The sequence below is a fragment of the Ranitomeya variabilis genome, chromosome 1 (assembly GCF_051348905.1).
Source record: "Ranitomeya variabilis isolate aRanVar5 chromosome 1, aRanVar5.hap1, whole genome shotgun sequence".
Lineage (NCBI taxonomy): Eukaryota > Metazoa > Chordata > Amphibia > Anura > Dendrobatidae > Ranitomeya > Ranitomeya variabilis.
In genome coordinates this window covers 997,305,481-997,326,696 of record NC_135232.1, presented here as the reverse complement: position 1 = coordinate 997,326,696, position 21,216 = coordinate 997,305,481, and the positions used below count along the sequence as shown (strand labels likewise).

General features: G+C 42.6%; 1 protein-coding gene across 1 annotated transcript in view; it reads left to right on the top strand.

The window, feature by feature from the left end:
- The window catches only part of MFAP3L (microfibril associated protein 3 like), a 57,198-nt gene that overhangs the window by 32,078 nt on the left and 3,904 nt on the right, over positions 1 to 21,216 (top strand). The window contains exon 2 of the mRNA XM_077279499.1: positions 7,690 to 8,015. Coding sequence (XP_077135614.1) covers positions 7,703 to 8,015 — 313 coding nt within the window. The 5' untranslated portion in view covers positions 7,690 to 7,702. The remainder of the gene's footprint in view (positions 1 to 7,689; positions 8,016 to 21,216) is intronic.

The window sequence follows — 21,216 nt, the reverse complement described above, 5'->3', positions numbered from 1 at the left end:
GCACTGACTGTTCAGGCAGAGGGTGGTGCGCACACTAATCGCGTCATCGTGCCCTCTGACCTGAACAGTCACAGCCAGAGGACGGAAGACAGAGCAGCGCGCAGCGATGGAATGAGGAAGGTGAATATCGCACAATGCTCACCTCCCCCGTCATACTCACCTGTTCCCGGCGCGGTCCCTGGCAGCGTCTCACTGTCAGATGGTCTCCGGGAGCCGGCGGCATCTTCCTGTGTTCAGCGGTCACGTACCGCTCATTACAGTAATGAATATGCGTGCATATTCATTACTGTAATGAGCGGTACCACGTGACCGCTGAACACAGGAAGAGCTGCTTGCAGGGACCGCGCCAGGAGCAGGTGAGTATGTGACAGCCGCCGCTACCCGCTCACCGCCGACCCCACGCCGACACTGACTCGAGTATAAGCCGAGAGGGTCACTTTCAGCCCAAAAAAGTGGGCTGAAAATCTCGGCTTATACTCGAGTCTATATGGTAATTTTTTTTTTTTTTTCATACATGAAAATCGCTGATTTCTCTGATGGTAAAATCTGATCCAAAACACTGACATTCAGACTTTTTTATTTTGCTCATGTGAAAAGTCTCTGACTTGACTTGCTGGACTTGTTGAGAATTGGCCATCGCTCCTGACATGTCTGGTGTAGTAAATATAGGTATAACAAGCACTAGAGAAATATCAAATCCGTATCTATTGAATACGCTAAATATTATTGCGCTTAGCGCTTTCAATATAAAGTGCCCGCTAAGCAATCCGCATACTGCCTGTTATGTTCACACATGCTACATCTGTACTGGTATTTCCCAACTGTACCAATAAATTAACTGGATGTTACCTTTTACCTTGTGAAAAGGCTGCTTGAGGGTATGTTCACTGTGACAGTCACTAGCAGAGTACTGGAGGGGAGATATGTTTCACTGAGGCTATTAGCTTCAGTGGTTTGAAACCTAAAAGTTTGCTCCAACTCACTGTATGAGAGGGGTTGATTGTCCATATTAAGAGTTGGGTTTTTGAGAACAACCATAGAACGTGTGGGAGGTTATTCACCATATCTCCACCCCAGGGTGTGGTCTGGGACATGAATAGCCAGCCTTTTGAGTCATTAGGTTTCCAGTGTGCCTGGAGAGGCTAACTCCAGAGAGTTGCTTGTGTTTGTGCTAAACTGAACAGTGTGCTTTTGCTAAGCCTGAGTGAGTGGACCCCCGCAAATGTATGGACTGTGCTATACATTTTGTTCTGTTTTGCCATTAGGCCAGAAAGACCGTGTGTGCTTTGATGAACTTTACATTGGTTTATGCCGTGCTGTAATAAACCAGTGAGCGATTTAAAGAGACAGCGTTCCTGTGTCTACCTCCGTGTGCAGCCAAGTGAGCTGATCTACCACATCACACACAGCGGTTGTGTGCAGTAGAAACTGCATCTCAATCAGAACATTTACTAGAAAATAGGTTCTATTTAAAGAAATAAAAGGCAGCAGATGGATAAAAATATATTTTGAGGTTTCGTATAATCTGGAAAGTAAATCGTAGATCTGTATCCAGCCCCCTCTGTTGGCATTCAGCACATCTCCCCTGGCAGGCCTCCATTCTCTTTCCCTCTCCATGGTCGAAGTGGTATTTTGGATCATCATGCTGTTTATTTTTATGTATTTTTGGCTTTGCTTCCTCAGAAGACTTTTCCACAATATTACTTGGCCCCAGATTAGATGTAAAATGTTCTTTTCTGTTGTAAATGGTGATAATTCTTCTTGGCTGTTTTATGTGCTCTGTTCATGACCACAATGGAGAATGCAGATTCATGTGACCTGCACTTCGCTGCAGTCTGGTTACCGGTTTATGTAGTGTTACTGTTCATTATTTATGGGTGTCTTTGTCCCACACTGTTTTTCTATAGAGGCTGATAGAGCTGATAAATATTTGAAACCATTTGAGTCTTTTCACATTGTTTTGCTTAGTACCATTGGGAGTTTGAGAACACACTTTGCAAAAAACAATGGTCTTATGTGTGTAGCTGTATACCGTAGTTACTATGTTTTAGTACCCTGGTAATCAGTCTGTATATTAAAAAAAAAAATGTTGGGCATATTATTAGACATGTTAAAAGAAAAATTGAAATCTGTATTAATACTGATATGTAATCAATTGTCTAATGGTAGTCACACACCTTCAGTAGATCTCCACCAAACAAATATTCCACCTGCATGCCCCACCATACACACGTATGCTCAGTTCAGCCAAGTATGCATGTTTTGAAGTTGGAGAGGATTGTGACCAACAGCTAGACACCTCTCGTGCCCTGTTATCTCCGCTCCAAACTAAATGAATACAAAAAGGCCCACTCGTTGAAGTTCATTCAATCCTTCTTACCCCAAACATCATCTGTTAGGGAAAGCTGGGAGACCCCCTATAAAAAATAGTCAATTTGGCTAACTTTGCTTTTAAGGCCCCAAACAGTAAATATAAAAACACAGCCAATATAGGCAACTGATATATTTTGGGGGCAAAGCTGCTACATATTTCACAGCAAAATAAAATTTTGTGCAAAATCCATGTGTGACTTGTAGGTTTTGGTACATATTTTACCATCAATATTTTCTGCAAAGAATAACATTCTGCACATTTGTAAATCCCCTTGCATCTAAATGAATGTGCGGACAATACATGTAGATGAGATTTGTTACATTTTGGTCACAATGCTGTTACGTCAGTTTTCCAATGGTAAAACCAAAGAAATGAGCCAGAGCACAGTGTATAAGTGTAATGTTATAGGTGCACATTCACACTGGGGACATTTAACAGACAGTATCTGGGACTAAAATAAAATGAGAACATACACTGCAGTACACTGTGTGCATAATTATTAGGCAAGTTGTATTTTAGAGAATTATTTTTATTATTATTATTTATTTATATAGCACCATTAATTCCATGGTGCTGTACATGAGAAAGGGGTTACATACAGAGTTACAGATATCATTTACAGTAAACAGGTTTACAGTGACAGACTGGTACAGAGGGGAGAGAGGACCCTGTCCTTGCGGACTTACATTCTATGGGATAATGGGGAAGAGAAAGAAGGTAGGGGTGAGGCGGCGGCTCTGGCGGTGGTGAGGCGGTGGCTCGGTTATTGTAGGCTGTAGGCTTTCCTGAAGAGATGGGTTTTCAGGTTCCGTCTGAAGGATCCGAGGGTGGTGGATAGTCGGACGTGTTGAGGCATGGAATTCCAGAGGATGGGGGATATTCGGGAGAAATCTTGGAGGCGGTTGTGTGAGGAACTAATAAGTGTGGAGGAGAGTAGGAGGTCTTGTGATGAACGAAGATTACGTGAGGATAGATATTGGGAGATTAGTTCAGAGATATAGGGAGGGGACAGGTTGTGGATGGCTTTGTAGATCAGTGTTAGTAGTTTTAACTGGATTCGTTGGAGGATTGGGAGCCAGTGGAGGGATTTGCAGAGGGGAGAAGCAGGGGAGGAGCGAGGTGGATTAGGCGGGCAGCAGAGTTGAAGACAGACTGGAGTGGTGCAAGAGAGTTAGCGGGGAGGCCACAGAGGAGGGTGTTGCAGTAATCGAGGTGGGAGATGATGAGAGCATGTACAAGAGTTTTGGTAGATTGTGGGCTGAGGAAGGAACGGATTCTGGCAATATTTTTGAGTTGGAGGCGACAGGAGGTGGCAAGAGCTTGGACGTGAGCTTTGAAGGACAGGGCAGAGTCGAGAGTTACCTCGAGGCAGCGGATTTCAGGAGCGGGAAAGAGCGTGATGCCGTTTACCATAGTAGATAGATTGGGTAGGGGGGATACGTGAGGTGGGGGAAAGATGATGAATTCGGTTTTGTCTACTTTTTTTCGGTTTTGTCTGTTATTGATCAACACCTATGTTCTCAATCAACCCAAAAGACTCGTAAATATCAAAGCTTAATATTTTTGGAAGTTGGAGTGGGGTCATTTTTAGATTTGGCTATCTTAGGAGGATATCTGTTTGTGCAGGTAATTATTACTGTGCAGAATTATTAGGCAACTTAATAAAAACCAAATATATTCCTATCTCACTTGTTTTTTTTCACAAGGTAAACAAATATAACTGCACAAAATTTAGAAATAAACATTTCTAACATGCAAAAACAAAACCCCAAAAAATTAGTGACCAATATAGCCACCTTTATTCATGATGACACGCAACAGCCTTCCATCCATAGATTCTTTCAGTTGCTTGATCTGTTTACGATCAAAATTGCGTGCAGCAGCCGCCACAGCCTCCCAGACACTGTTCCGAGAGGTGTACTGTTTTCCCTCCCTTTAGATCTCACATTTTGAGGAACCACAGGTTCTCTGTGGGGTTCAGTTCAGGTGAACAACGGGGCCATGTCATTATTTTTTCTTCGTTGAGACCTTTACTGGCCAGTCACGCTGTGGAGTAGTTGGAGGCATGTGATGGAGCATTGTCCTGCATGAAAATCATGTTTTTATTGAACGATACCGACTTCTTCCTGTTCCACTGCTTGAAGAAGTTGTCTTCCAGAAACTGGCAGTAGGTCTGGGAGTTGAGCTTCACTCCATCCTCAACCCGAAAAGGTCCCACAAGTTCATCTTTGATGATACCAGCCCATACAAGTACATCACCTCCACCTTGCTGGCATCTGAGTCGGAGTGGAGCTCTCTGGCCTTTACTGATCCAGCCTCTGGCCCATCCAGTCACTCTCATTTCATCAGTCCATAAAACCTTTGAAAAGTCAGTCTTAAGATATTTCTTGGCCCAGTCTTAACGTTTTAGCTTATGTTTCTTGTTCAAAGGTAGTCGTTTTTCAGCCTTCCTTACCTTAGCCATGTCCCTGAGTATTGCACACCTTGTGCTTTTTGTTACTCCAGTAACGTTGCAGCTGTGAAATATGGCACAACTGGTGGCAAATGGCATCTTGACGCTTGATTTTCCTCAATTCATGGGCAGTTATTTTGCATCTTTGTTGCCCAACACGCTTCTTGCGACCCTGTTGGCTATTTGCCATGAAACGCTTGATTGTTCGGTGATCACACTTCAAACGTTTGGCAATTTCAAGACTGCTGCATCCCTCTGCAAGACATCTCACAATTTTGGACTTTTCAGAGCCCGTCAAATCTCTCTTCTGACCCATTTTGCCAAAGGAAAGGAAGTTGCCTAATAATTAAGCACACCTTATATAGGGTTTTGATGTCATTAGACAACACCCCTCCTCATTACAGAGATGCACATCACCTGATTTACTTAATTTGTAGTTGGCTCTCAAGCCTGAACAGCTTGGAGAAGGACAACATGTATAAAAAGTATCATGTGATCCAACAAACAACTTGCCTAATAATTCTGCACGCAGTGCAAGTAAATTGTAATAATACATGTACGGTAAATAACATTGGGTACTTGGTTGACACTTTTTTGATGGAAAAATAATAAAGGCAATCCCACCGCAACAAGGTGTACCCAATCGGCACAGTACCTACCTCTTGTAGTTCACCTCACTGTGCCAGTAGGTATCAGAATACTCTGGGGCAGAGCAGGACCCCGACCCGACTGTTGAGCTACTTGCCTATGGAAATCTATGTAGACAAAATGCCCGGCCCAAAAAGGGGAAGTCACATCCCTGTTTGTACAAAAAAGCTAAAACAAAACCAAATAAATGAGTCGGAACACATGTTGGTAGAAGTGCATTGTGTAGGTGATCATTCACACTGCAGCCTTTAAAAGACAGAGCCAGTTTTCTGATAGTTCAGCTACCCTTTAAGTTTAGTTCCCACGATGGGTTTCTGGTGAGTTTTTGATGATGCAAAAATTCTGCAGCGTCTTACAGTTCCAGCAAAGTGGATGGGATTTATGAAATCATATGTCCACTGTTGTTTTTCATAACGCAGCGTATACTGAACTGTGATGCGTTTTTTTTTTTTAAATCCACAATGTTTCAGTCCCTCTTCTGACTACGCAGAGTTTTCTGTTTGGATTTTCCCCATAGATTTGCGCTAGATGCAGAAATGCACTAAAAACGCATGGGCATCGGCCCATGACTGTATCAATAAGGTTTTGTCGTAGACAAATACCAGGAAGTATAAAAAGGAGCTGTATTTCAAAACCTGACATAAGAAAAAGGGGCAAACACCGCAGCACCAAAAATGCAATGAAAAGAATGTGAGTAACCTAATTCATCTGTGTGCAGAAATGGTGCAACATCAAAAACTCTCGAACTACTCCTCGTGGGAACATAGCCTAAATCCATGTATTATTAGAGAGCTCTACAATTTTCTAATATCTGTTATCTCAATTCCTCACCATTTCATGACACTTTTTTTTTTTTTTTCTTTGCCAGTTAACAAAAACGCTCATGTTTACATCCCAAGGCTACGAACCAATAGAGTATAGTCACGCAACAGAATAAAATTGTGTATTTTCTGCTGCTGTAATCTGAGGATGACCCATTGATTTTTGCAACAGATATGTCAGTTTAAAGAGGTTCCTATACATGTTGTTAGTTTGTTTTCATTAATAGTACTGCTTCAGTGCATTGTTGCTACCTTTATCTTTGTCCTCTCCTTTTCTCCGTGTGACATACTTTTCAACTTTTTAAAGTAGCACTCCTATCCAAGTTTTTATTCTAGCAATAAATTGCAGTCATCATATTATAGAGCACTGTGCACTCACAATTGCTCATTTCGCCTTTCTACCCAGTCAATTCTATCTTTTCCATTGGGTCTATGGCGTCACTTGATTATAAACGGACTAGCTGACTCCTTCTAAGCTCTATATAGAAACAGGAAATCTCTTTTCCCAGCATAAATCCTCATTAGAACTACAATTCTATGTAATTGCAAAGTCCTTGACAGGGGGGGGAGCAGAGTAGCTGGTTCAGGAATTGAAGAGAGTGTTGAGCAGGATTGCCAGGGAGTTTGCAGTCAGTAGAATTGTAGTTCTAATGATTCATGCAGGGAAAATAGACTTCCTGTTTCTGCATGGCACTTAGAAAGATTCAGCTAGTCTGGGTAGAAAGGCAAAATGAGCAATTGTAAGTACACAGTGACGTATAATATGATGTCTGCAATATATTAAAACATTGATGGGAGGAGTGCTGCATTAACTCAGTTTGATTATTTAATTCTATATTTTGATACATAATTGGTTGTCGGCCTTTTTTTCTTGAAAATTGTAGTCGTTCTTGCAGTTTTAGGTTACGCCCCACTATTATCCATGTAACTATTCATCTGTCACCTGTTACTCCATGTCTAATCATTATTGGCCATACAGTACCTTATACCTCCAATATTGTAAATGAAGGTTGCAGAGATACTTTGATCCTTACATTATAAATGTTTGCAGCCCTGAGACCTGATTATTAAATCCCCATGAAATAATATACTGTATAGGAATAAGTGTTCTTTTTAACCTGAACACCATGCCCTTCCGTATTCTTCTGAAATTAATTAACCTGTATGAGCTATGTAGGGTGTGTGATCAAGAAAAAAATGTTATTTCTTAGGTGGGCAGTGTCAAAGTTATGCCCCGAGCTCTGTGCTGGGGATAGCTGTATATCTTCATTCCAGGGTGGCTCTTTTATTCCTTTTTGGATTTTGTCATGTATAGCTGGGGTTATATATCAGTATAATTTTGTTTTGCTATTGTTGCATTTTGATCCCATCATGCTTTATTTTTTCTTTTGCAGGCTTCACGTCCTGATGGGGCCTCCATGTTCTGGCCTCAAACGCTCATTCACAGAAACTATGAATATCTCCAACTTTTCCTGGCGGCCATCATTACTTTTGTTCCTCCTGTTTTCCCTAACTTCAGCAATACACTCGATGGGAACCTATAATCTCACTGCCAATGGTTCTGAATCAGCGGTGGAGTCGTTACCTGTGATCACATCTACGGTTGATCACATCATTGTGAAGGAGGGCAACAGTGCGGTCATCCACTGCAATATCGAGGGCCACCCAGATCCTCACTTCCAGTGGTATCATTCTAATGGACACCTACTACAAGAGAATGGTAAATTGAAATTGTCAAATGTGCAAAATGTAAAAATATGATGGATTAATGGGCTAATGATCCAAAATGTTAATTTATTTCATGTTTGGCATGTATTTGATGTAAATACCTTCTTGTACAGTTTTCTAGCAGATTCCAGTTTTTGTAAGGAAGCCTTCTTTCCTATGTTAAGAATTGCAATGTATCCGTAAAATTGTACGTTGACGCCAAATTTTTTTATTTTTTACACAACCGTAGACTTAAACAAACGAGAGTCTCATCCAAAACACAGAAGAAACTAGTACATGCTGCAATTTTTGTTATTTGTTTTTTTGTTTCCCGCAAACATTCAGTTCGTGGAAAATAAAAAACCTCATGTGAACAGTCCCACTAAGGAATATCGGTCCAAGTGCTGGTTTTCTACAGTCCGTGTTCAAACCAAAGATGTTTGCGATATTGCTAAACTGTTTTTTTTTTTTTTTTTTTTTTTAATCGATAACTTCAAAAAGTAACCAAATCTTTGGGACAGTCGTATAGGTTTCTGTAACCAATCTACTTTGTGTGTATATCCGCTTAAGCAAATATTTGATTTCCTTTTAGGAGTCCCTTTATTAGGCTCCTTCTGTGCCTAAAGGCCCCGTCACACTTAGCGACACTAATGCGATTCCGACAACGATACGACCTGTCAGGGATCGTTGCTGCGTCGCTATGAGGTCGCTGGTGAGATGTCAAACAGTGAGATCTTCCCAACAACGCAGCAGCGATGCGGCGACCTGTAGCGACCTGTACAACGATGTCGTTGGTCGTTGTGACCCTGTCACATGGGAGCTATTATGAAGATTCAGACCTCGATGAGGGACGTCCTGTGTGACGTTGTAGTCAACAAGGTCGTTGGTAAGGTGTCAAACACAGCGATGTGTGCTACCCAGCGGGACCTCAATGATCAAAAAAAGGTCCAGGCCATTCCGACACGACCAGCGATCTCACAGCAGGGGCCTGGTCGCTGCTACGTGTCACACATAGCGAGATCGCTACTGAGGTCGCTGTTGCGTCACAAAACTTGTGACTCAGCAGCGATCTCGCTAGCGACCTCGCTTAGTGTGACGGGGGCTTAAATGTGAGTCCCTTCAAAGCTTTTCCTACAACAGAGGGATCATTAGACGGATCTCGTGTGTTCTATTCCGTAGCCAAAATAGTCCCTTCCATTACACAAAAGCTGAACCTGATATCAAAGGACCCTCTTAAGTGTAATTATCATTCTTAATTTTCTCTCCGATGTCTCCAGATAATTATCTTACTTGAGTATATTCATGTTACATTGAATATTACCAAACTTACGCCAGGTTTAGACTAAAAAATTCTGTTTTTCATCACGAAAAAAGTATTTTTCATCCTTGTCATTATGTCCATTTATTTTATTTTACTTTAACATTTGAAAATATCATAGGCCAAATGTAGTTTAGTATCTTTATATTTGCAATGGATCTGTGAAAAATGCATGTGATTTGTCTTTTTTTTTTTTTTTGCGTACCTATTGACTTCCTGCCCCGATCAGAGTTACCGTACCTTGCCGCGATGGGATGGCTTTTATGCTATTTTTGATCAGAAACAGTATTACTAAAAACTGTTATTTAGATGCACTTTTTTCTTTTTACTTGGCTACAGCAGGGTTTTTGCAATTTTTTTTCTCTTGTGAGTTTTTTAATAGATCTGATTAAAAAAAAAAAAGTTCCAAAAGTGCATTCTGCTATATATTTAATTATTTATTTATTTTTAACACTCAGCCAATTGGTTCATATGTAAATATGTTCGTATGAACTACCACATTGGCTTGCATTGGTCCGTGTGGTGTCCATATGCTATCCATTTTGTATATGGACAGCACATGAACGTTTAATAGGCTCATCTGAGACTTTGCAATTCCTGGCCATTCATTGACTTCAGTTGTTTTGGATGATTACTGCATTAAATCTCATGACCATCTGCTGCCTAAAGTCGAACTATGCATAAAATGATCATCAGCCACAAGAAGGGTCCTATCGATTGGTGCTTTGGAGGATCTTTCGTACAAATGATCCTACCAGCAACATAGGGGTAAAACCAGAATTGGCAGATTTTTTTTTTTGATTTTTTTTTTATGGTAACCCCCATGTGGTTGTCTGGACGTGGTTTTTGTATAAACAAACATGATTGATTGGACTGTGTGATTTTTGACTGCATATTGTTTAACAGGTACATTACCACTGCTGAGCCATGAGCCATGTAATTAAAATCACCCAAATCCACTAGGTGAAAAAGACTACCAAAAGACTATAAATGTCCGGGCAGTGAAGCTCTGCAATGACTTTTTAAAATGCCATAGCACAGTAGAGCAGCTGCACGATATCATGTGAGGGCGAAGAGCCGTCTGCCAGATACAGCCAGACTCCCCATAGAGAAGGTGGAGGCAGGAAAAGGATTTAAATATTGAAATGCCTCCTAAAGGTCTGTTATATTATGGGGGTAAAATCTGTGCAGTAAATAAAAATCAGGAATAAATTTAAAAAAAATCTAGCTCCTCTACCTCACCCATCCATAGAATTTTAAAAGCACCAGCTGCCATTTCCTATCTTAGTAATATGAAAATCCGTCTTCACTGAATACAGCTTTTATTGTTATTTGAGAGTGAAAGATCAGTTCAGGAGAAGAACTAAGCAGATTTCTCTGATAAGTAATATATTACAAAATGGCTTATTTTCATGTGTACTATTCATTTATGATATACATATCAATTGGAGAGTTGGGTTTAAAAAAAAAAAACTGACTTGTACAAGATGTCACATGATTGGTCAATTTCTACCAGTCATGATAGAAACTATATGATATACGGTATATGTAGGTGTACTTGAGCTCTCACCCCTGGGTAGACACAGCTGTAGCAAACTATGTGCTCCAACTTGCTAAAAGTCACCCCTGCAAAATACTGTTAAATGTATGAAGTGCCTGTACAGCGCAAGCACACGCTCGCCACAATGGGTGCAGCCAAGTCTGCCACCTGGCCATCCCTGATGAAGGATGCTTCCTTTGAAACGCGTTGGAGATGGATTCTGCATTAGGGAGTATTCCCCAGTTAGTTAAGTCACTCTGTTTAGGCGGACTTTGCTGCACCTAATGAGGTGAGTGTGTGCTAGCGCTGCCGGCCAGAGCACTGCATAGGCACTTCGTGCATCTACCATCCACAGACCAGGAACGCCCATCACCCACATACTAGGCAATCGACCGCCAACGAGCAAATACGTTTAATTTCTATTTCTATCTTAACTGTAAACTTGATTACCGGGATATTGTAGTACTTTTACAAGCAGAACATCAATCAAATTTAGATAGGACATTTATCTTTATACCTACCGACAGTGGCATGTAAAAGTTTGGGCACACCTGGTCAAAATTACTGTTATTATGAACAGTTCAGCAAGTTGAAGATGAAATGATCTCTAAAATGTAAAGATGACACATTTCCTTTTGTAGTTTAGACAAATAAAAAAAAAATGTATTTTCATGTAAAAAAAACTAAAATACAAAGGAAATGTCATCCTTAACTTTAGGCCTTTTAGAGATCATTTCATCTTCAACTTGCTTAACTGATCACAATAACAGTAATTTTGACCAGAAGTCCCCAAACTTTTACAAGGCACTGTATATTATACTTGCAGGAGTATTTTGCCTTTTCACACATGATGGAAACTACTTGTGTTTTTATCCTTAGCGGATAGCCATGTGAAGCTGACCATGTGTGAAAGATCAGTCCCTTTCTTCTAAGACGATTATTATTAAGTTTCTCTTCAACTGATTTCAAATGTCCATCATTCATGGTCCAGGTACTGGCCGTGGGTCTCCTAAATCAAACTAAACAACTTGATATACGCCTGGAAGTCTATTGAGTTCAGGTCAGAAGACACGTGGCCAGTCCATACATCGCTGTCCATAATAAGACCATGAATGACCGGCATGTTAAGATGTTTACTGAGAGCAATAAAACTTTTTTGCCGGCCAATCTACTGTAGTCCCAAGCTATCCGTTTGTTTGTTTTTTCCCTCAAATCACCATACCTGAAGATTTCATGTGCAATTGTTTTCTTGAAGTGATTGTGGTTGAAAACAAAGAGGAGCAAACATAAAAAAATTGCTCAGCATCAAGAAAAATGCCACTAAAATATGGATCTTTATTTTGGCTGCAACGTCCTACATGATGGAAACGCGGTTTTAAAATCTGCTGATCTGTAGTGCACCTTACATAAATGACCATTTAGGTACAATTGTTGGGGATAATTTACAAAGTTTGGGAAAATTGTTGAGTGCAAACTATTTTTCCACAATATTGGTCACCTGAGATGGTGGGAAGTTGCTGTTAATGCACTTAGTCACTTATATTTCTGTAAAAACATTATTGCAGTTCCATAGTATGTCATCACCACAAGTTAAAATAGCGTCTGTAGCCTCCACAGTACCCCACTGTTACCTTGACCTAACTTTAGCACAACCTGGTCGTCCACCGCCGGGTTATTTCCTGTTATTCAGATCCTGTTCTAGCTCAGGAAATTGGAGCACTGGTCCTGTTTTCAGATCCAAGTACAGTAGATGCAGACAAAGAAAAGGTTTAATGATTATAAAAATAATGCTCTCAGTGTGAAAAACAAGATACCGTAATCTTGTATTTATGATACCCTTTTAATGGTTAACAAAAATAAAATAAGTAATGTTACAAAGCAAACTTTAGGGACGGCTTAGGTCCCTTCCTCAGGCATGGTATAACAAAATTTCTGAAGAAACACAAATATATGCACAAACAGCAAAAAAAAAAAGAGAAGAGGGTCATGGTATGATAAATGAACCTATGAATAAACAAACTAACTGCTCAGAGAAAGAGCTCAGAGACTGAATCCTTAATTGGATTAGATTAGTGGTGTGAAAGTTTTATAGTCCTGATAAACTAGGCCTCTGGTCTAAAGGCTGAGTCACACATAACGATTTCGTTAACGATATCGCTGCAACGTCACGCTTTTGGTGACGTAGCAACGATCCCGCTAACTAACGTTATGTGTGACAGCGACCAAGGATCAGGCCCCTGCTGGGAGATCGTTGGTCGTTGGGGAATGATCAGGACCATTTTTTGGTCGCTGATCACCCGCTGTCATCGCTGGATCGGCGTGTGTGACGCCGATCCAGCGATGTGTTCACTTGTAACCAGGGTAAATATCGGGTTACTAAGTGCAGGGCCGCGCTTAGTAACACGATATTTACCCTGGTTACCATTGTAAAAGTAAAAAAAAACACAGTACATACTCACATTCTGTCACGTCCCCCGGCGTCCACAGGGTTAAAACTGCTTTCGGCAGGAGCGCTGCTAATGCAGGCACTGCTGCCGAGAGCTTCCCTGCACTGACTGTGTCAGCACTGGCCGTAAAGCAGAGCACAGCGGTGATGTCACCGCTGTTACTGCCGGCGCTGACACATTCAGTGCAGGGAAGCTCTCGGCAGCAGCGCGTGCATTAGCAGCGCTCTTGCCGAAAGCCGTTTTAACCCTGTGGACGCCGGTGGGGGACGTGACAGACATCAGAATGTGAGTATGTAGTGTTTTTTTTTTTTTTTTACTTTTACAATGGTAACCAGGGTAAATATCGGGTTACTAAGCGCGGCCCTGCACTTAGTAACCCGATGTTTACCCTGGTTACCCAGGTGCTGCAGGGGGACTTCGGCATCGTTGAAGACAGTTTCAACGATGCCGAAGTCGTTCCCCTGATCGTTGGTCGCTGGAGAGCTGTCTGTGTGACAGCTCCCCAGCGACCACACAACGACTTACCAACGATCACGGCCAGGTCATATCGCTGGTCGTGATCGTTGGTAAGTCGTTTAGTGTGACTCCAGCTTTACTTGGATATTGGGACTATAAAACTTTCACACCACTAATCTAATCCAATTAAGGATTCAGTCTCTGAGCTCAGTTTGTTTAATTCAATGGTTCATTTATTATACCATGACCCTCTTCTTTTTTTTTTTTTTTTTTGTTTTTTTTTGTTTACGGTTTGTGCATATTTGTGTTTCTTAAGAAACTTTGTTATACTTAGGCCTCATATTCACTTGCGCGAGACTCGGATGAGTCTCGCACGGCAATACCCGGCGCTGCTGCCGGCACTCAGATCGGAGCGTGCGGCCGCATAGGAATACATGCAGCCACATGCTCCGCTCCTCTGTGCTGGGTGCAGTGCCGGGTATTGCCGTGCGAGACTCATCCAAGTCTCGTGCAAGTGAGTATGAGCCCTTAGCCTGAAGAAGGGACCTAAGAAGTCCCTAAAGCTTGCTTTGTAACAGTAATTCTATTTTTATTTTTTTTAGCCATTAAAATATGTACTTTTTTTTTTTTTTTCATATTTTTCTTTTTTCTTTGTGGTGTGTGCACTTTTTGCAGTCATTAGAATGTGTGAAAAATGCTGAAAGAATTGACATACTGCAGATATGACACTTGCGATGAAACCCACCCCGCCTGACATCACTATTACGTCGGAGGGATCACGTGGCATGGTCTCCTCGCTTGCACCAATGTGACGTTCTTCAAGGTCAGCTTGGCACAGTTTTACACACACACACAAACACCCCTGTCCACACAGGCCCTCGGAGTGAGAGGATGTGGTCCACGCAGTCGCTGATGTGGCACCACACTCTCTCACAACCCTGACAGGCATGAAGGCCCCTATCATTAGCACCAGTGAAACAGCACCTGTTCAGACCGATAGGACTACAACTAGTTCCTCATTAGATAAAAGACCAGTCTGTTAACGGGATTATATTGGGCTAGAACCTAGCCACTGTAGCATGTAAAGTCAAAACCAAGAACACAGATGTGTGGATTCGTGGATAGAGATAAAAGAGCAGCCCAAGGTTATATAATAACTCCAGGCATCTTTCAAATTCCATCTTTCAAAATCCAGATTTCTAATTACACTACTCTGAATTGTACTAGAATTGACTACAAGGTAACGGAATATAAAACCACTACAATGTTTTGGTTTCTATTCACTTTCACCCCCATACTACTCTATTTTTTTTCCTACCTCCTGCAATCCCCCCCACCCCAGTAAGGAACTAGTAATTTCCCACTTCATCCTCCCCAGCTATCTCACCTCCTCCTCACAACTTTTCCTCCACATACAATCCTTTTTTTCTCCAGACACATATGGCCACATCATGTCCTATCCTGCTCCCACCTTCTAATGCTCTGTCTACTACTCCTCATTGCTGGCGACGTATCTCCAAATCCTGGCCCTCCTCAACACATCCCCACACTCATTTCTTACCCCCTGCCACGATCCTCTACACGTTCTTACAACCTTGATAACCTCACAACCAATCATCCAGCCCCCAGTTCCCCTACCTGGAGTACTATGGAACGCCCGCTCTGTCTGCAACAAACTGATGTTTATCCATGACCTCTTTAGCACCAACAAACTCTCCTTCCTTGCCATCACTGAAACCTGGCTCACCCCCTCTGACTCAGCCTCTCCAGCTGCACTTTCTTATGGCGGATTCCTTCTCTCTCATACCCCTCGCCCCAGGAACAAACGTGGTGGAGGAGTTGGCTTGCTCCTGTCCGATACCTTTACCCCCAATTCCGCTACCACCCTCCGCTACTCTTCCCTCGTTTGAGGTGCTCTCTGTCCGCATCACTTCCCCTTCCCATCTGGCTACTTCATTTCCTCTAGGCTGACATCCCCACTATCATCATGGGTGACTTCAATATCTCCATTGACACTTTCACCTCAGCTGCCTCTAATCTTTTATCACTCACTGCTTCCTTCGGCCTCAATCCGCTGGACCATATCTTCACCTGTCTCTGTTCCCTTACTAATCTCACTAACTCACCCCTCCCTGTCTGACCTCAACCTTCTGACATTCTCTTCCCTCTCCTCGTGCGCAACCCCGCTCCACAAACTCACCCACCCTTGCAGAAATCTCAAACACCTCAATTTACAATCACTCTGAGTCTCTTCTCCCTCTTACAGACATAACTTCTCTTCACGACAAAGATGCTGCTGCCACTTCTTATAACACCACAATAACAGCAACACTTGATTCGGCTGCCCCCTCACGCATGGCAAAACTCGTGCAATCAATAGGCAGCCCTGGCTGACAAACCTGACCAAAGAATTGAGACGGGCTTCCAGAGTCGCTGAGCGGAGATGGAAGTGATCCCACTCGGCCGAGCACTTCATCGCATACAAGCAGTCCCTCGCCAGCTTCAAGTTTACGCTCACTGCCGCAAAACAAACTTTTCATCTCTCATATCCTCCCTGTCTCACAACCCTAAACAGCTTTTCAACACTTTCAATTCTCTACTCCGTCCCCCAGCACCTCCTCCCTGTCCTCTCATTTTTGCTGAAGACTTTGCCTCTTTATTTCAACAGAATAGTGACCCGATCAGAGAAAGCTTTGGCCCGCAGCGCCCAATGCCCCTCTTAGCTGCTCAGCCCTCTTCCAACAAAACCAAGTTTTCCACCATGACAGAAGATCAGCTCTCCACCATGCTGTCAAGATGGACAGCTCATAGAATCCCACAGTTTTCAGTATCATTTCTACGCCAATGACACGCAGATCTACCTATCTGGACCTGACCTCACCTCCTTACTGACCTAAATCCCACAATGTCAGTCTGCTATTTCAGCCTTCTTTTCTGCTCACTTTCTACAACCCCTGGCAAAAATTATGGAATCGCCTGCCTTGGAGGATGTTCATTCAGTTGTTTAATTTTGTAGAAAAAAACACAGATCACAGACATGGCACAAAACTAAAGTCATTTCAAATGGCAACTTTCTGGCTTTAAGAAACACTAAAAGAAATCAAGAACAAAAAAATGTGGTAGTCCGTAATGGTTACTTTTTGTAACCAAGCATAGAGAAAAAATTATGGAATCACTCAATTCTGAATTATCAATTATGGAAACATGAAAAACAAACGAATAAAAAAACACTCCTAAACATCACTAGTATTTTGTTGCACCACCCCTGGCTTTTTATAACCGCTTGCAGTCTCTGAGGCATGTACTTAATGAGTGTTAAACAGTACTCTTCATCAGTCTAACTCCAACTTTCTCTGATTGCTGTTGCCAGATCAGCTTTGCAGGTTGGAGCCTTGTCATGGACCATTTTCTTCAACTTCCACCAAAGATTTTCAATTGGATTGAGATCCGGACTATTTGCAGGCCATGACATTGAAAATATTCCTTGAAAAAAGAAACACAAGGTCACAGTTTTTGCTCTATGGCAGGATGCATTATCATCTTGAAAAATGATTTCATCATCCCGAAACATCCTTTCAATTGATGGGATAAGAAAAGTGTCCAAAATATCAACATAAACTTGTGCATTTATTGAAGATGTAATGACAGCCATCTCCCCAGTGCCTTTACCTGACATTCAGTCCCATATCATCAAAGACTGTGAAAATTTGAATGCTCTCTTCAGGCAGTCATCTTTATAAATCTCATTTGAAGGGCACCAAACAAAAGTTCCAGCATCATCACCTTGCCCAATGCAGATTCGCGATTCATCACTGAATATGACTTTCATCCAGTCATCCACAGTCCACGATTGCTTTTCCTTAGCCCATTGTAACCTTGTTTTTTTCTGTTTAGGTGTTATTGATGGCTTTTGTTTAGCTTTTCTGTATGTAAATCCCATTTCCTTTAGGTGGTTTCTTACAGTTCGGTCACAGACATTGACTCCATTTTCCACCCATTCATTCCTCATTTGTTTTGTTGCGCATTTCTTGTTTTGGAGACATATTGATTTTAAGTTTCCGGTCTTGACTCTTTGATGTCTTCCTTGGTCTGCCAGTATGTTTGCCTTTAACAACCTTCCCATGATGTTTGTATTTGGTCCAGATTTTAGACACAGCTGACTGTGATTAACCTCTCTGCACATTCCCCCGCAGCGCTATGCATGCACACACACAAACACACGTACACACACACACAGCACCTCTCACCTGTCCACACGCTCTCGCGCACCTGAAGCATCACCGTCGGCAGCTTCCTCTCTCCGGCACGGCCGGCCGCTGAATGATGACGTCATCCAGCGGCGCTGCTGTCTGTATGAGAGAGAGAGAGGAAGTGAGGGCAGGAAGAAGGACAGATCGCTGCACATGCGGTATGTCCGCCCATGTCTCTGGGAGCCGGCGCGCTGCAGCTTCTCTGTGTCGGCTGTCAGCTTGACAGACGGTACAGAGAGCAGCCGACTCAGTCCAGGGGGGTGGCAGAATGCAACTGCCGGGGGAGACACTGCGGACCCCCACATTAGGCAGCCCGGCTGTCTCCCCTAGATACGCCTCTGGAGGTATGTGTCCTGTTATAGCTACACATGCTGAAGGGGGATTGTAATCTGCCATTAAATACTCCCCATATCCTTCACAACACTGCTTCAAATCTGCAAGGAACACAATAAATAGCATGTACACGGGACTTCAGAAATCTCATTCACTTTGATGGGATAGTAAAATACTGCATTTTTTGTGCCAGAAATGCAACATATGAACATAACCTACTAGATGTTCTTAATATAATAGAATATTTCATTTTTTTTGCCCTAATAAACCACAATAAGACATGCAACCACAATTGTATTAAAAAAAAAAATTGAACGCTGTTTAAAATGTAAAAAGATAACTTTGAATGAATAGGAAAACCATATTTTATTAAGAACATATGCAGCGCACCAGAGTCCTGGTCGTTGCAGTACTGATGCTCCGCCGCTAAGGGGAGTGATGGTACATCTGATGGCACTGAAGGAGTTCACCTGACCAGGTATCACAGACACCAATACACTTCATAGTCTGGCCTCCAGGGGGAGCTAAGGGCACTATGTATTAGGCCACTCCTCACAATCTGGTAAAACTGGGGGTTAGATAGAAAGTTAGACAGAAAGCTGACTGGGTTGGAACCAGGCAACATCCTGTGGCAGAGGGTGTTGCAGGGGAAGATTCAGGGGGGTCCCTGTCAGGGGTGGGATCCTGACAGAGGCCTAGCAAAAAGGAAAGAACGTTAAGGAACCGCGCCTGCACTACATCGCGGCGGTATCTCAAGAAAGGACAAGAAGCGAGGTTTATTGTGGAGAGTGAGAAACGAGATCAAAGCAAAAAGGAGATAACACCAGTAGGAGTCGTGCTGTAAGATCGAGGCAACATCCTACTGAGGTGCGTAGCCGGTGGCCAGAACGCCGAGGAAGTATTAGGCTCCAAGCAATACTTCAAACAGAGGCAGGACAGTTAATTTTAGGTTGGCTGTCTCACCAAAATCACCTAGGAAGACATAGGGGGTAACTGTGGGAGAGGGGCGACGCTAGGGTCCCAGAAGAACTCCAGGCCTTCCCGTCATACGGGTGCGTCCTATCCATATCATCTGGGGGACGGAGAAGAACATCAGAACAGACATAAGTTGTGGGAAATAACATCAGAAACAGACACAACAGTTGTGAGGACTATCCCGTGGTGCTCAGCAGGGAAGTACTACAACACACAGGCGCTAGAAGGTAGGCACAGATTTCCACCTGCAAAGGGAACTCTGGAGGTGCCATCGGACCGGCCGGTCTCGGACAGCCCTGTTAACCGTACTCTGGATTGAGGACCTTGAAGCCTTCAGTAAAGAGGTAAAGAGACTGCAACCCTGTGTCCTCGTTGTTCATCGCGACCTGCACCCCGCACCACCACTTACAACTTTCATTGGACGCCCCTTAGCAGGGTCACGGACCGGGTCTAGCAACCGTGACAACCCCAGAACTGAGACAGAGAGGCCCGGTACCGAGTACCCCGCGGCGCTGCATCTGGGGCGCTCCACATAAAGCACAGATAAGTAGGTGAATGTTATGAAATTTTCCATTCCATTACAAAAAAAAATCACTCATTTAGAAATTGATGGCAGTAATACATCTCAAAATGTTGGGACAGGGCCAAGTCTACCATTGTATAGCCTCTCCTCTTCTGTTTACAACAGTCTGTTAATGTCTGGGATGTACGGAGACCAATTGCTGGAGTTTTGGGAGAGGGATGTTGTCGAATGTAGGATTCTCACTGCTTATCTATCCTGCATCTTATTTGCTGGATTTTTAATTTTATTTGGCGCCAAGTGTTTTCTATCTGTGATAGGTCTTGGCTGCAGGCGGACAATTCATCACCCAAACTCTTCTCCTGTGAAATCATGATCTTGTGATGGAAGCAGTGTGTGGTTTAGCATTGTCTTGCTGAAATATACAGGGCCCTTACTGAAATAGACATTGTCTGGAGGGGTCCTTCAAGATATGCAAGCTGCCCATGCCATAGGCAAAGAACAGTTTTCCATTTAGCTTCAGTCCATTTGAAATGAGCTTTGGCTCACAGAAGAAGGCAGATTTGTTTGGATGGTGTTGCTATGTGGCTTCTTTTTTGCATAATACAGCTTTAAGTTGCATTTGTGGATTGCATGGGAAACTATGTTCAGAGACAATGATTTCTGGAAGTATTCCTGAATCCATGCAGTGATTTGCATGACTGAATCCTGCCTGTCAGTGCCACCTGAGGGCCCCTAGATCACAAGCATCCAATATTGATTGTTGGCCTTGTCCCATGTGTACATGGAATTCACCAGAATCGCCAAATTCATTTAACCTCAGAACAATAAATTATGAAATATGTAATCTTTTTTTATTTTGATGAGTTGGATTTTGTATATTTCTCCCATCTCTGTCCAAGACTTTGACTAAGGCCAAAGAAAAAAAAAATCTGGCACTACCAGCTCACACAGTTACAAGGAAAAATAGGACCAAACAAGATATATCCAGATAATAGCCATGTCTTGTGGTGCTCAACAATGAGTTATTTCGCTGATGTCTGCATCTGCAAACCTGTGACCGAAATAAAGTGCATTTCACTGAATTTGCCAGTGATGAGTGCTGCTCCTCTTGCTTTCCTCTACATTTTCATCCAATACCTGGACTCCCCAGCTTCTCCCTGAATCCAAGTTTCCTTATCAGTCTATGTAATAGCAGACCTGACAAAACAGGTGCTCGCAGTCATAGGGATTGCTTAGTGCCCACTCGGCGATCACAGATGGTCCGTGCTTTATCTATTCTCATATCATCCTGTATCTGGTGAGAGAGTACAGCTTTTTTTTTTTAGTCTCTTGGCAAGAAGGTGTATAAATTCTTATGGTACACAGGCCTTCG